Here is a 15,280-nt window from a genome sequence, read left to right as displayed (position 1 = left end):
AGGAAAACTGTGCCAGTGATTTCTGCCATTTGAATAGCTGCCAAAGTATTTCTGTACGTTTCCATTATTAGTCCCAAATGAAGTCATAACATTTGTTCTTTTTCCTTTTTGTACCTATTTTGTATGTCTGGATTACTTCCTCTCATGCATCACTACCTAGTTTACAAGTGGGTCAAGCCACCCTTCCTTCTTCCCCCTCACCCTGTGCCCAACAATGCCTCCCTGTAATTGACGGCAAGAATAAGGATGAATTTGGCACTGTATGACTTGCCTCCTTCTCGCACAGGAAGTGTCCAGTCTCCTCTTCAACACCACAGCCAAGTACCTTCATTCATCAAGTGTCCCAATGTGGAACATGGACCTGTCCATGGTACAATTAGCACACTGTGTGCACTGTCCCAGAACATTTGTTCATTCTTTTATTTTAAAGGCAGTTTCAATTTTATTTCCTGTAGATGTGCTCTTCGAGTCTTCTACTGGATAATTCAAAATCCACACATGGGATGAATAAATAATCAACTTTGATACACGATAACAGGACACAGTAGTAATTTATTCCTGAGATTATCCAAAAATATTCAGTCAGAGAAAAGGCAAGGCAGTGAAAATTGACTGCAGGGAGTTTTGATAGGCTGTTTGACCAGGGATGGCACTGCAGTCAAGCCTGAACCTGCCTTTACTCGATGACCACACAAGTGCATTTCCCAGCCAGGGGTCAATGGTTGGCAACGACAAACGGGAATCCTGGCTGGTTCTCCCCTCCCTAGTTCAGTGGCCCTGAGGGAACTGTTACCCCTGCCTTCTACCAACGGCTGTCCTGGCTGAGAACAGCTGATTCAGCACAGATGAGGTAATTCATCCTGGGACCTTATTGTCTGTATGACACACTGTGGTTATTTTTACCTTGCTTCTGGTTTGTGGGGCCATGATATATAAATCATACACCACAGATTAGTCTTTGGATCCACAAAACTGTCTTTTGGGAAGGGTGGAGAGATGAAAATGCCACAATATAAACAGAGGATACATACTACTGACTCACTGCATTACGTGAGAGCCCCGGGACCATAATTTTGCTGGTTACGTGGTGAGGTTCATCTAATGACAGAGCATTGCAGAAGCTGCACCTCCTTAATTTGCCAGCTAATCTCTGCTCCTGTTAGTGATATTTTCAGAGAGTAATTCCTGAAGGAGAAGCAGGGCCATGACTTAAATGTGAATACGCTCACGGCAATGATCCTCAGTTTACAATTAGTGAACACCGTTCATCCTGGTAACCTTTTTCTCAAAGCTCTGAAAGTGCATAAGCATCACAAACAACAACTACCTGACTCCAATACGAACAGAACTGGGTACTTGAAATGGAACGAGAAAGGTGGGAAGTCAAGCATACTGGAATCTGGTTAACCTGCATGACTTTAAAACATTAGCTTCACAATACTCATTGCTCACATTTTGTGGAAATTACTTTTTTAGGGGCAGTGGGGGAAATTTAGCTCATACTTAAAAAGAGAAGTAGATCCCCCAATGAGGGAGTGCTTAAAGAGCACACCGGGTGTGACACTGAGCTGGACATACCATCATTTGTGTGCTGAGTTAGCTGATCTTAACCTGGCATTACAATTGCTCTCAGTACTGCAGTAATGGAGGGGAGAAATCAGTGAGGGTTCTCACTCCTGATTCCTATCCAGCAACCCTTGCTAGACAGAGTGAGAGTGGATGTCGAGTGAGAGCAGGTTTAGGTTCAGCTGTGATGCTTCCCATAGTTGAATACTCACAGTCAAGGATCCATATAAGGAATAGTGGCTGTGGTACCAGAAGGTGACCAGTGCCACTAGGAACTGTGCCCCAGAATGAGACAACACCTTCATGGGAAGAGAAGAGAAAATTGGGTGGAGGAGGAAAGCAAATAGGAAAGGTTTTTGGTATCAACTATTTCAGTGTGTGCACAGGTATGTTATCCCGAGGCAAGTTTGGCTGAGGAAGTGGATCCCCCCTGGCAATACAGCTGTGTGAGAAGAACAGCGTGTGGCATCCTCACTTCAAACAAGTCAGAAAAGTTAAACAGACACAAACACAGTTCCTTTTGAATGCAGAAAACTAATGCGTACATGGTCCTGACATTTACCTATGAGTATCAGAGCAGCAAGTAGTACAACAAAAATTCCAAAGTACATTCCCACCCTGAATATGGTCCATGCTGGGGCTGGCTGTAAAAAAAAAGACAAAGAGACACAGATAAGACATAAAAAAACACAGGAATAATACTTTAACTGCTGAAAATAAAGACATGTTGTCGAAGCTTTTCGTCTTGCACTCATCAGGTTAATATGCAAGAATAACCAATTTAAGGGAAAACAACTTATACTGCAGTATAAGTTGTCATTTTCCCTTACATTGGTTATTCTTGCATATTGTCATGATGAGTGCAAGACGAAAAGCTTCAAAAGCATGTTGCTATTTTCAGCAATACTTTAACTCTTATCAAAACCATGAAACAACTCCAGATATTCCTAAACAGTAATAATTCACATGCCCGAACTCCTCGCACAAATCTCTGCTGAGTTTTAGGAAATACAAGGCACAAGATGCATTTCATACAAGTGTTTTAATGACAACAGAAACATAGGAGCATGAGTCGGCCATCCAGCCTGCTCCACCATTCAATACGATAATAATGGTCATCCACTTCAATGCCTTTTTCCCACACTATCCCCATATCCCCTTATGTCACTGGTATTTAGAAATCTGTCAATCTTTGCTTTAAACATACTCAATGACTGAGCTTCCAAAGCCCTCTGGGGTAGAGAATTCCAAAGATTCACAACCCTCTGAGCAAAGAAATTTCTCCTCATCTCTGTCCTAAGTGGCTTTCTCCTTATTTTGAAATGGTGTCCCTTGGTTCTAGACCCGCCCCCCCCACCGCCCCAACCAAGGAACATATCTTACTGGCATTTACCCTGTCTATCCCTTTAATTATTTTATAGGTTTCAAGGAGATCACCTCTCATTCTTGGAAACTCTAGAGAACACAGGTCCAGTTTCCCCAGTGTCTCTTCATAGGACAGTCCCGCCATCCTGGGAACAAGTCTGGTGAACTTTCGTTGCATTCCCTCTATGGCAATAATATCCTTCCTAAGGTAAGGGGACCAAAACTGCACACAGAATTCCAGGTGCGGTCTAACCAAGGTTCTATACAATTGAAGCAAGTCTTCACTACTCCTGCACTCAAATCCTCTTGCAATAAAGGCTAACATACCATTAGCCTTCTTAATTGCTTGCTGTACCTGCATGTTAGCTTTCAGTGACTTATTGATGAGGACACCCTGGTCCCTTTGTACATCTACACTCTCTAATCTCTTACCATTTAAGAAATACTCTGCACATCTGTTCCTCCTACCAAAATGGATAACCTCACATTTTTCCACATTATATTCCATCTGCCACGTTCTTGTCCACTCACTAAGTCTGTCCAAATCCTCTTGAAGCTGGTTTGTATCTTCCTCACAACACACATTCCCACCTAGTTTTGTGTCATCTGCGAACTTGGAAATATTACACTTTGCCCCCACATCCAAACCATTGATATATATTGTGAACAGCTAGGTCCCAAAACTGATCCTTGTGGTACCCCACTAGTCACAGCCTGCCAATGCGAGAATGACCCGTTTATTTCGACTCTCTGTTTTCTGCCTGTTATCCAATCCTTAATCCATGCCAGTAGATTATCTCCTATCGCATGTGCTTTAAATTTTCTAACCAACCTCTTGTGGGGGATTTTATCAAAAGCCTTCTGAAAATCCAAGTATACAACGTCCACCGACTCCCTTTTATCAATTCTGTTAGTACCATCAAAAAACTCCAACAGATTCCGCAAACATGATTTCCCATTCATAAATACATGTTGAATATGCCCAATCAGATTATTATCCAAGTGTCAATTTATCACAACCTTTAAAATAGATTCTAACATTTTCCTTACTACTGATGTAAGGCCTGTAGTTCCCTGCTTTCTTTCTCCCTCCCTTCTTAAATAGTGGGCTGACATTTGCGACCTTCCAATCTGCAGGAACCGCTCCAGAATCTATAGAATTTTGGAAGATGATCATCAATGCATCCACTATCACCACAGCTACCTCTTTCAACACTCTGGGATGTAGAATAACAGGTCCTGGGGACATATCAACCTTCAGCCCCATTAATTTCTCCAATATAACCTTTTTACTAATACTAATTTCCTTTAATTCCTCATTCTTCCTACTCCGTTGGATCTCCAATTCTGGGAGATTTCTTGTATCTTCCTTAGTGAAGACAGACACAAAGTAATCATTTAGCTTCTCTGCCATTTCTCTATTCCCCATTATAAATTCTCCTGACCCTGCCTGTAATGGATCCACATTTGTCTTAGCTAAATGTTTCCTTTTTACGTACCTATAGAAGCTATAATAGTCCGTTTTTGTGTTTTTTGCTAGTTTACATTCATATTCTATTCTCCCTTTCTTTATCAGTTTCTTGGTCCTCCTTTGCTGTATTCTAAAATCCTCCTAATCATCAGGTTTAATACTATTTCTGGCAACTTTATAGATCTTTTCTTTTAATCTTATACAATCCTTAACTCCATTTGTTATCCACGGTTGACTGCCTTTATTTTGGGGGTTTTTGTGCCTTGAAGGAATGTATAGTTGCTGTAAACTATGTAATATTTCTTTAAGGACTATCCATTGCTTATGTGCTGCCTTATCTTTTAACGTATTTTCCCAATCCACCTCAGTCAATTTGCCCCTCATACCTTCACAATTTCCTTTGTTCAAATTTAACATCCTGGCTTCAGACTGAACTATCTCACTTTTAAACATAATGTAAAATTCTAACACATTATGGTCACTCATCCCTAAAGGTTCTTTTACAACAAGATTGTTAATCAGCCCTTTCTCATTAAAATTGTTTCTCGTTAAAATTGAGCTCATTGAAAATTCTGTTGCTCTATCCTAACTTGTGCTAAGTTCCATTCACACATCACCCCTGCGGTCACCCACATAAGCTTCCAGTCTGGCAATGCCTCAAATTTAACATTCCCATCCTAATGTTCAAATCCCTCCATGGCTTTGACCCTCCCTACCTCTGCGACCTCCTCCAATCCTACAAATCTTCAAGATCCCGGCGTTCCTCCAATTTTGGCCTGTTGTGCAGCCCCCATTTCTATCGTCTCTATTGGTGGCTGTGTCTTCAGCTGCCTAGGCCCTTAGCCCTGGAATTCCCTCACTAAACTCTCCACCTCGCTACCTCCTATAAGATACTCCTCAAAAGTTACTTCTTTGAGCAAGTTTTTGGTCATCTGTCCTTAAGTGGCTCGGAGTCAAATTTTATCTAATAATGCTCCTGTGAAACATCTAGTGATGTTTCACTATGTTAAAGACACTATATAAATGTAAGTTGTTGTTGTTGAGCAATGCCATGGAATATTTTATGCCACCCGAGAGGGTAGACAGGGCATCAATTTAATGTCTCATCTGAAAGATGGCACCTGTGAAAATGCTGCACTCCTTCAGTGTTGCATTGCAGTCTCAGCCTACAGTATGGGCTCAGGTCCTGGAGTGGGGCACAAACCCACAACCTACTGACTCAGGCAAGCACTACTGGGCTAGCTCATGCATCTTTCACCTTGAGCACAAAAATATTTACTGAAAGAAAAAGTGTTTCAAGGTACCCATCGCAGTAATCGATTATATCAATGGTATCACCTCTCAAAGCAAGAAACAATAAGAGAAATGAAAACACTCTCACTTGAAATTTAATGCAACCAGGACTAACCTGTGCAGCTCCAAGGGGTGGTACTCGCAACCTCTTCATGGCTTTCTGCCTGTCACCGCCTTCCAATTCTGTGGTAACGAGAGCCTACCGAGAAAAAAAAACTAGTCTCACCAGGGCACCTCAAATAAAAATTATAAATAATTAGTCATCAAACTTGAAGTTACTCATTCCCTACCTGGTACATACTAATGACCGTTATTTGTTATTTATTTTTTAGCATTTATCGCCAATCCCTAGTTGCCAATAGCAGTCATTTTACAAATGAGTGGCTTGCTAAGCTATTAGAGGACATTAAGAGTTGGTCACATAAAGCAGGGCTTGAGTCAGGTGTTGGCAGAAGCAGGCCTGGCAAATTCTGAGTGCTGGTGGGCTCAACTGTGAGAGGCGGGAGGGGCATCACAGTTGAGCCGGCGCTATCCCCAGTTGAAACAATGGTCATTTTTCTGCTGAGATCCTGCAAATCACTCAGTTTAGTCAATTCAATTTCACAATCTGCCATGGTGAAATTTGAACTTTTGACCGCGGCATTGCTGGTCGAATACTATAACCTCTACACTACTGGATTAATTTAATGTGAAGTTGCTTATGAATTTGCTGAATTAACTAAAACAGTAATATTTGAAATTAGGGCAGTTGGATAGACTGAAACACAATTAGGTAAAAGAAATTAACAGCCAGAATACTGGGAGTGCTTTCATTAGAGCAGTAAGATTAAGGGAAGCTTTAATGAGCGTTCAAAGTTATGAATGGTTCTAATAGAGCACACAGATTTAACATAATTGGCAAAACATTCAGAGGGAGAGGAGGGTACTTTTTTTATACGCAGCAAGTTATGATGATCTGGAATGCACTGCTTGAAAGTGTGATGGAAGCAGATTTACTAGCAACTTTGAAAAGGGAACTGGACAAATACTTTAAGGGGAGAAAAACTGCAGGGATATGGAGGAGGAGTGGGGAAGTGGGAATAATTGGATAATACTTTTAAAGAGCTGACACAGGCATGAAAAGCTGAATGGTCTCCTCTGTGCTGTATGATTCTCTTTGAACACTAAAAAATATTCAGCAAACTGGGGTCCTATGATTGTTGGGTTGGGTGATGGGTGATTGGGTAGCAGCATGCATTGTCGGTTCCAGCCAGTGTTTACACTCCTGATGGCTACGACAGTGACTCATGTGATGCTGTCCCTCTCACTCACATAGAATCACAGAATGGTTACAGCACAGGAGGCCATTCAGCCCATTATGTTCATGCCAGCTCTTTGCAAGGGCAATTCAGCTAATTCCATTCCACTGCCAATTCCCCTCGCCCTGCAAATTTTCTCCCTTCAGGCGTTTATCCAATTCCCAACCTGCACCTCTCAGGCAGTGCATTCTAGATCCTAACCACTTGCTGCATAAAAATGCTCTTCCTCATGTCGTTGTTGGTTCTTTTGCGAATCACCTTAAATTGGTGTCGTCTGGTTCTTGACACTTCTACAATGGGAACAGTTTCTCTTTATTTAGTTTGTCTAGCCCCTCATAACTTTGAACACCTCTAACATATCTCCTCTCAACCTTCTCTTCTGTATGTCGAACACCCCCAATCTATCCACATAACTGTAGTGCCTCATCCCTAGAACCATTCTTGTAAATCTTTACCGTGCCCTCTCTAAAGCCTTATGCCCAGAATTGGACAAAATACTCCAGCTGAGATTAAACTAGCAATTTATAAAGGTTCATCATAACTTCCTTGCTTTTGTACTCTATGCCTCTATTTATAAAGCCTAGGATCCTGTATGCCTTTTTAACCACTTTCTCAACTGCCCTGCCACCTGCGATTTATGCACACATATCCCCAAGTCTCTCCATTCCTGCACACCCTTTATTTTATATCGCCTCTCCTCATTCCTCATACCAAGACTTTTCTACATTAAATTTCATCTGCGACATGTCCACCCATTCCACCAGCCTGTCCATATTGTCTTGAAGTCTATCACCATCCTCCTCACATTTCACTATACTTCTAAGTTCTGTGGTCATCTGCAAATTTTGAAATTGGACCTTGTACACCCAAGTCTCGGATATTAATACATAGCAAGAAAAGCATTGGTCCTAGGGAACCCCTCGGGAACCCAAGTGTATAACTTCCGCCAGTCCAAAAAACAACCGTTACCGCTACTCTCGGTTTCCTGTCACTCAGCCAACTTTGTATCCATGTTATCATTGTCCCTTTTATTCCACGAGCTTCAACTTTAAGTCTATTATGTAGCACTTTATCAAATATTTTTTGCAAGTCCATGTACACCACATCAACTGTATTACCCACATAAACCCTGTTACCTTATCAAAAAACTCAACAAAGTTAGTTAAACACGATTTGCCATGAATAAATCTCTGCTGGCTTTCCTTAATTAATCCACATTTGTCCAAATGACTGTTAATTTTGTCTCAGATTATGGTTTCTTAAAAGCTTTCCCCCTACTACCGAGGTTAAACTGACTTGCCTGCACTTGCTGGGTTTATCCTTAAACACTTCTTTGAACAAGGGTGTAAACATTTGCAATTCTCCAGGGGCACCATACCTGTATGCTTTTTTTATTCATTCTTGGGATGTGAGCATCGCTGGCCAGGCCAGCATTTATTACCCATCCCTATTTGCCCTTAAGAAGGTGGTGGTGAGCTGTCTTCTTGAACCACTGCAGTCCATTTGGGGTAGGTATACCCACAGTGCTATTAGGAAGGGAGTTCCAGGATTTTGACCCAGCGACAGTGAAGGAATGGCGATAAAGTTCCAAGTCAGGATGGTATGTGACTTGGAGGGGAACTTGCAGGTGGTGGCGTTCCCATGCATTTGCTGCCCTTGTCCTTCTAGTTGGTACAGGTCGCGGGTTTGGAAGGTGCTGTCTAAGGAGCCCTGGTGCGTTGCTGTAGTGCATCTTATAGATGGTACACACTGCTGCCACTGTACGTCGGTGGTGGAGAGAGTGAATGTTTGTGAATGGGCTGCCAATCAAGCGGGCTGCTTTGTCCTGGATAGTGTTGTTGGAGCAGCACCCATCCAGGCAGTGGACAGTATTCCATCACACTCCTTACTTGTGCCTTGTAGATGGTGGACAGGCTTTGGGGAGTCAGGAGGCGAGTTACTCACTGCAGGATTCCTAGCCTCTGACCTGCTCTTGTAGCCAGGGTATTGATATGGCTATTCCAGTTCAGTTTCTGGTCAATGGTAGCCCCTAGGATATTGATAGTGGGGGATTCAGCGATCTTAATGACAGTGAATGTCAAGGGGGGATGGTTAGATTCTCTCTTGTTGGAGATGGTCATTGCCTGGGCCTGGCACTTGTGTGGCACGAATAAGCCTTGCCATCTATCAGCCCAAGCCTGGATACTGTCCAGGTCTTGCTGCATTTCTACACCGACTGCGTCAGTCGCGAATGGTGCTGAAAGTTGTGCGAGCATCCCCACTTCTGACCTTATGATTAAAGGAAGGTCATTGATGAAGCAGCTGAAGATGGTTGGGCCTAGGACACTACCCTGAGGAATGTCCCGGAGCAGAGATGATTAACCTCCAACAACCACAACCATCTTCCTTTGCGCTCGGTATGATTCAAACCAGCAGAGAGTTTTCCCCGATTCCCATTGACTTCAGTATTGCCAGAGCTCCTTGATGCCATACTCGGTGAAACGCTGCCTTGATGTCAAGGGCAGTCACTCTCACCTCACTTCTTGAGTTCAGCTCTTCTGTCCATGTTTGAACAAGGCTGTAATGAGGTCAGGAGTTGTAGGCCCTGGCAAAACCCAAACTGAGCGTCAGTGAGCAGGTTATTGCTATGCAAGTGTTGCTCGATGGCACTGTTGATGACACCTTCCATCACTTTACTGATGATTGAGAGTAGACTGATGGGGCAGTAGGACATACCTGGGCAATTTTCCACATTGCAGGGTAGATGCCAGTGTTGTAGCTGGACTGGAACAGTTTGGCTAGGGGCGCGTCAAGTTCTGGAGCACAGGTCTTCAGTACTATTGCCGGAATATTGTCAGGGCCCATAGCTTTTGCAGTATCCAGTGTCTTCAGATGTTTCTTGATATCACATGGAGTGAATCAAGTTGGCTGAAGTCTGGCATCTGTGATGCTGCGGACTTCAGGAGGAGGCTGAGATGGATCATCTACTCGGCACTTCTGGCTGAAGATTGCTGCAAATGCTTCTGCCTTATCTTTTGCACTGACGTGCTGGGCTCCCCCATCATTGAGGATGGGGGTATTTGTGGAGCCACCTCCTCCAGTTAGTTGTTTAATTGTCCACCACCATTCATGGCTGGATGTGGCAGGACTGCAGAGTTTAGATCTGATGCGTTGGTTATGGGATCGCTTAGCCCTGTCCATTGCATGCTGCTTATGCAATTTGGCAAGCAAGTAGTCCTGTGTTGTAGCTTCACCAGGTTGACACCTCATTTTGAGGTATGCCTGGTGCTGGTCCTGGCATGCCCTCCTGCACTATTCATTGAACCAGGGTTGGTCTCCTGGCTTGATGGTAATAGTAGAGTGGGGAATATGCCGGGCTATGAAGTTACAGATTGTGGTTGAGTACAATTCTGCTGCTGCTGCTGATGGCCCACAGCGCCTCGTGGATGCCCAGTTTTGCATTGCTAGATCTGTTCGAAATCTATCCCATTTAGCATGGTGGTTGGTGCCACACAACACGATGGAGGGTATCCTCAATGTGAAGGCGGGACTTCGTCTCCACAAGAACTGTGCGGTGGTCACTCCTACCAATACTGTCATGGACAGATGCATCTGCGGCAGGCAGACTGGTGAGGATGAGGTCAAGTATGCTATTCCCTCTTGTTGGTTCCCTCACCACCTGCCGCATACCCTGTCTAGCACCTATGTCCTTTAGGATTCGGCCAGCTCGGTCAGTAGTGGTGTTACAGAGCCACTCTTGGTGATGCCCATGCCACTCTCAGTGCTTCCTCCAAGTGGTGTTCAATATGGAGGAGTACTGACTCATCAGCTGAGGGAGGGTGGTAGGTGGTAATCAGCAGGAGGTTTCCTTGCCCATGTTTGACCTGATGCCATGAGACTTCATGGGGTCTGGACTCGATGTTGAGAACTCCATGGGCAACTCCCTCCCGACTGTACACCACTGTGCCGCCACCTCTGCTGGGTTTGTCCTGCTGGTGGGACAGGACATACCCAAGGCTGGTGATGGCAGTGTCTGGGACATTGTCTGTAAGGTATGATTCCATGAGTATGACTATGTCAGGCTTTTGCTTGACTAGTCTGTGGGACAGCTCTCCCAACTTTGGCACAAACCCCCAGATGTTAGTAAGGAGGACTTTGCAGGGTCGACAGGGCTGGGTTTGCCATCGTCATTTCCAGTGCCAAGGTCGATGCCGGGTGGTCTGTCCGGTTTCATCCTTTTTTATTGACTTCGTCGCAGTTCGACACAACTGAGTGGTTTGCTAGGCCATTTCAGAGGGCATGTAAGAGTCAACCACATCGTTGTGGGTCTGGAGTCACATGTAGGCCAGACCAGATAAGGACAGCAGATTTCCTTCCCTAAAGGACATTCGTGAACCAGATGGGCTTTTACAACAAATGACAATGAGTTCATGGCCATCATTAGACTATCTTTAAATTCCAGATTTATTAACTGAATTCAAATTCCACCTTCTGCTGTGGTGGGATTCAAACCCATGTCCCCAGAGCAATTCTCTGGGTTACTAGTCCAGCGACAATACCATACACCACCGGCTCCCTTTAAACAGGATTGGAAGATTATGGTCAGTTCCTCTGCAATTTCCACCCTTACTTCCCTCAGTATCCTCAGATGCATCCCATCTGTTCCTGGTGACTTATCAACTTTAAGTATAGCCAGCCCTTCTAATACCTCCTCCTTCTCAATTATTAGCCCATCCAGTATCTCAGCTACTTACTCTTTCAAAATGACTTCTGCAGCATCTTCTTCCTTGGTAAAGATAGATGCAAAGTATTCATTTAGTACCTCATCTGTGCTCTCTGCCTTCATGTGTAAATCCCCTTTTTGGTCCCTAAATCAGCCCCACTACTTTCTGTTACTACCCTTTTACTGTTTATACGTCTATATAAGATTTCTGGATTCCCTTTTATATTAGCTGCCAGTCTCTTCTCATACTCTCTCTTTGCCTCTCATTTCTTTTTTACTTTTCCTCTGAACTTTCTGTATTTAGCCTGGTTCTCACTTGTATTATCAACCTGACATTTGCCATTGTTAAGAAAGTGATTCTGTTTTTTGTTAAAACATTAAAATGAATTTATAGTTAAACTGAGTAAATGTTGGACCAGTTTTTTTTATAAAAGACAGCCATCAAGGGGACACTAAGGGAGCCGGATTGGCAACAATGTTACTGGTTGTCACATGACTCAAGTTAAAGATAGAACAGAAACCCTGGTAACAGGGACAGAGAGGTAACAAGCACCCCTTTGTTTGGACAAGTCCAGTGGCAGCCGGGCACACCTGGAAGGGCAGAAAAAAAGCTTTTTCTTTGTTGGTCAGTGTGTGTGTTTTACCTTCTGGAGTGAGATAAAGTCAAGTCTGCTGAAGTATCAAGAAAGGACAGAAGACCACAACCCAGCTCACTTTCCAGAAACTCCCTAAAAGACCCTTAGAAGTTCACTGTGTCATTTCATCTCGTTTCCTGTCTTTGAAGAAAGCCTGCAAGCCTGCGAAAATTAATTATCAACGCCACCTGAAAAGGACTGTTCTAAAAAATCTCAGTGACCTGTCTAACTGTTCTCAGAAATTAGACTGTATGCTAGTTTTGGAACAACATATCTCATCTGCTCTTTTCTTCAAAAATGAGCAAGTAACGAGCCCAAGATTTTTTCTGTTTGCAGCAATCCCTTTTATCTTTTCTTGGTTCACCAGTGTATGTGCGCGCGTGTGAGTATGAAGGGTAAAAAGGGAACTTTAAAATTTAAAATCTGTATGTTTATGTTTTGCTTCAGTACCAGTTAAGATTTGTTCTATAATAAACTGATAATTTTGTTGTTCATTAAAGAAACCTGCTACGTGTGTTCTATTCTGGGAAAAATAGAGTATATGATTGGCCATATCAATAAGTAGGAAAATTTAAAATAATATGTTGTGACTTGTGGAGAAGTGGGACTAGAATAAACAGTGCACTCCTCCCACCTCAGTCATAACACTATACACATCCTTTTTCTGCTTCATCTTACTCCCTATCTCTTTCATCATCCAGGGAGCTCTGGCTTTGGTTGCCCTTCTTTTCCCCCTCGTGAGAATGTACTTCTACTGTACCCGGACTATCTCCTCTTTAAAGGTAGCCCATTGTGCATTACAGTTTTGCTTGCCAATCTTTGATTCCAATTTATCTAGGACAGATCTGTTCTGATCACAATGAAATTGGCTCTCCTCCAATTAAGTATCTCTACTCTAGATTGCTCCTTGTGATTTTCCATAACTGACCTAAACCGTATGATAACTGTTCCCGAAATGTTCCCTTGCTGACACTTGATCTACCCCATTCCCCAGAATTAGATAAAGCAGTACCTCCTTCTTCAGTGGGCCGGAAGTATATTGATCAAGACAATTTTGCTGAGCATGCTTCAGAAAGTCATCCCCCTCTCTGCCCTTTACATTATTATCCCAGTCTATATTGGTTAATTAAAGTCCCCATTATCACTACTCTGTAACCTCCCTGCAAATTTGCTCCTCTATATCTTTCCATTAGTTGGTGGTCTATAGAATACACCAGTAGTGTAATACCTCTATTGTTTCTTAACAATAGAGCCCATGAACACTCTATGTACAGGTTCACTTGTAAAAGTAAAGACATTAGAATGGGTCAGTTGCTTCAGGAGAGATCAGAGAATATTTCCAAGGGTACAAAAAGAGATTGGCCAAAAGAAAAGAGTTCCTGGCATCATCAATACTACAATCTGTGGCTGAGCTTTCAAGAAGATTGCTGGACCTTAGTTTTATCTCACAGTGTAGAATATTCTCTGCCTCTTACCTCTGTTTCGCTGATCAGCTGGGTGATTTTCTTGCAGGTATAGAATGGAGCTACCTCGACATGCGCCACTCTCCAGTCAGCACCACGGCTCGTCTCCAGCATCTTATCGTGCTTCTTCAGAATCTTTCGAAAGCCGGTGAAATTCAGATTCTGAAAGAAAGTAAAGCATCAGGTAATTTATATTGGTCACTTTGATTTTTTTTCTACAAGTGTCAAATGGGTATGGGCACTTGTCAGTGTGTGAGCTCACGTGTCATTTTGGGATTCCTTTTTGTTTAGCTGTGTAGGTACAAAACGAGCACTTGTAGATTCTTTTGGCATAATTATCCCATTCCTACTGAACAGTTGTTGCACATTTCACTGCCGAGCCCACAGTGCCTGCTCACAAAAATGCCTTTTGCTGGGTAGTGATGCAGGGTGGCTTCTGCAGAACTGTTCCATGCTGCTCCACGCCCCAGCCCCACCCACTTTGCTCTCCATGTTCTGCACTGTACACAGAGTGTAGCCTTTTTGTAAGCACCTGCACATGGTAATTTTGCAATGCAAGTAGCACCATGAACTCGATAGTGAAATAACTTTTGTTAGGTAAGGGCATCAGTTATTCAGCAGTTGGGATTATTACTGCAGATACATAGAACCATAAAAAATTATGGCACAGAAACAGGTCATTCAGCCCATTGTGTCTGCACCGGCTGAAAAAACTAGCCACCCAATCTAATCCCATCTTCCAGCACTTGGTCTGTAGCCTTGCAGGTTACAGCATCTCAGGTGCAGGTACTTTTTAAATGAATTGAGGGTTTCTGCCGCCACCACCGATCCAGACAGTGAATTCCAGACACTCACCACCCTCTGGGTGAAAACGTTTCCCTTCATGTTCCCTATGATCCTTCTAGTAACCACCTTAAATCTGTGCCCCCAGTAACTGATCTCTCCACTAGGAGAAACAGGTATTTCCTGACTACTCTATTTAGGCCTCTCATAATTTTATACGCCTCAATTAAGCCACCCCTTAGCCTCCTCTGTTCTAAGGAAAACCCTAGCCTATCCAATCTTTCGTCATAGCTGCAATTTTCAAGCCCTGGCAATATTCTTGTAAATCTCCTCTGTAATCTCACCACAATCTTCTCAAGGGCAATTTGGGATGGCCAATAAATTTATTTATTTATTTATTTAGAGATACAGCACTGAAACAGGCCCTTCGGCCCACCGAGTCTGTGCCGACCAACAACCACCCATTTATACTAATCCTACATTAACCACATATTCCCTACCACATCCCCACCATTCTCCTACCACCTTCCTACACTAGAGGCAATTTATAATGGCCAATTTACCTATCACCTTCAAGTCTTTGGCTGTGGGAGGAAACCGGAGCACCCGGCGGAAACCCATGCAGTCACAGGGAGAACTTGCAAACTCCACACAGGCAGTACCCAGAACTGAACAAGGGTCGCTGGAGCTGTGAGGCTGCGGTG

General features: G+C 43.3%; 1 protein-coding gene across 2 annotated transcripts in view; it reads right to left on the bottom strand.

The window, feature by feature from the left end:
* Positions 1 to 15,280, bottom strand: part of LOC137373082 (solute carrier family 53 member 1-like) — a 454,369-nt gene that overhangs the window by 141,892 nt on the left and 297,197 nt on the right. For both annotated transcript variants that reach the window (XR_010975579.1, XM_068037939.1), the window contains exons 5-7: positions 13,806 to 13,955; positions 5,811 to 5,894; positions 2,129 to 2,210 (exon numbers count right to left, since the gene is read on the bottom strand). Coding sequence is in view for 1 of the 2 variants with exons in the window: in XM_068037939.1 (XP_067894040.1) it covers positions 2,129 to 2,210; positions 5,811 to 5,894; positions 13,806 to 13,955 (316 nt within the window). In the remaining variant the exon portion in view is untranslated. The remainder of the gene's footprint in view (positions 1 to 2,128; positions 2,211 to 5,810; positions 5,895 to 13,805; positions 13,956 to 15,280) is intronic.

This window comes from Heterodontus francisci, chromosome 8 (genome assembly GCF_036365525.1).
Source record: "Heterodontus francisci isolate sHetFra1 chromosome 8, sHetFra1.hap1, whole genome shotgun sequence".
NCBI classification, from domain to species: Eukaryota; Metazoa; Chordata; class Chondrichthyes; order Heterodontiformes; family Heterodontidae; genus Heterodontus; species Heterodontus francisci.
Note: the sequence above shows the minus strand (reverse complement) of the source record. Positions and strands in the feature narration are given on the sequence as shown.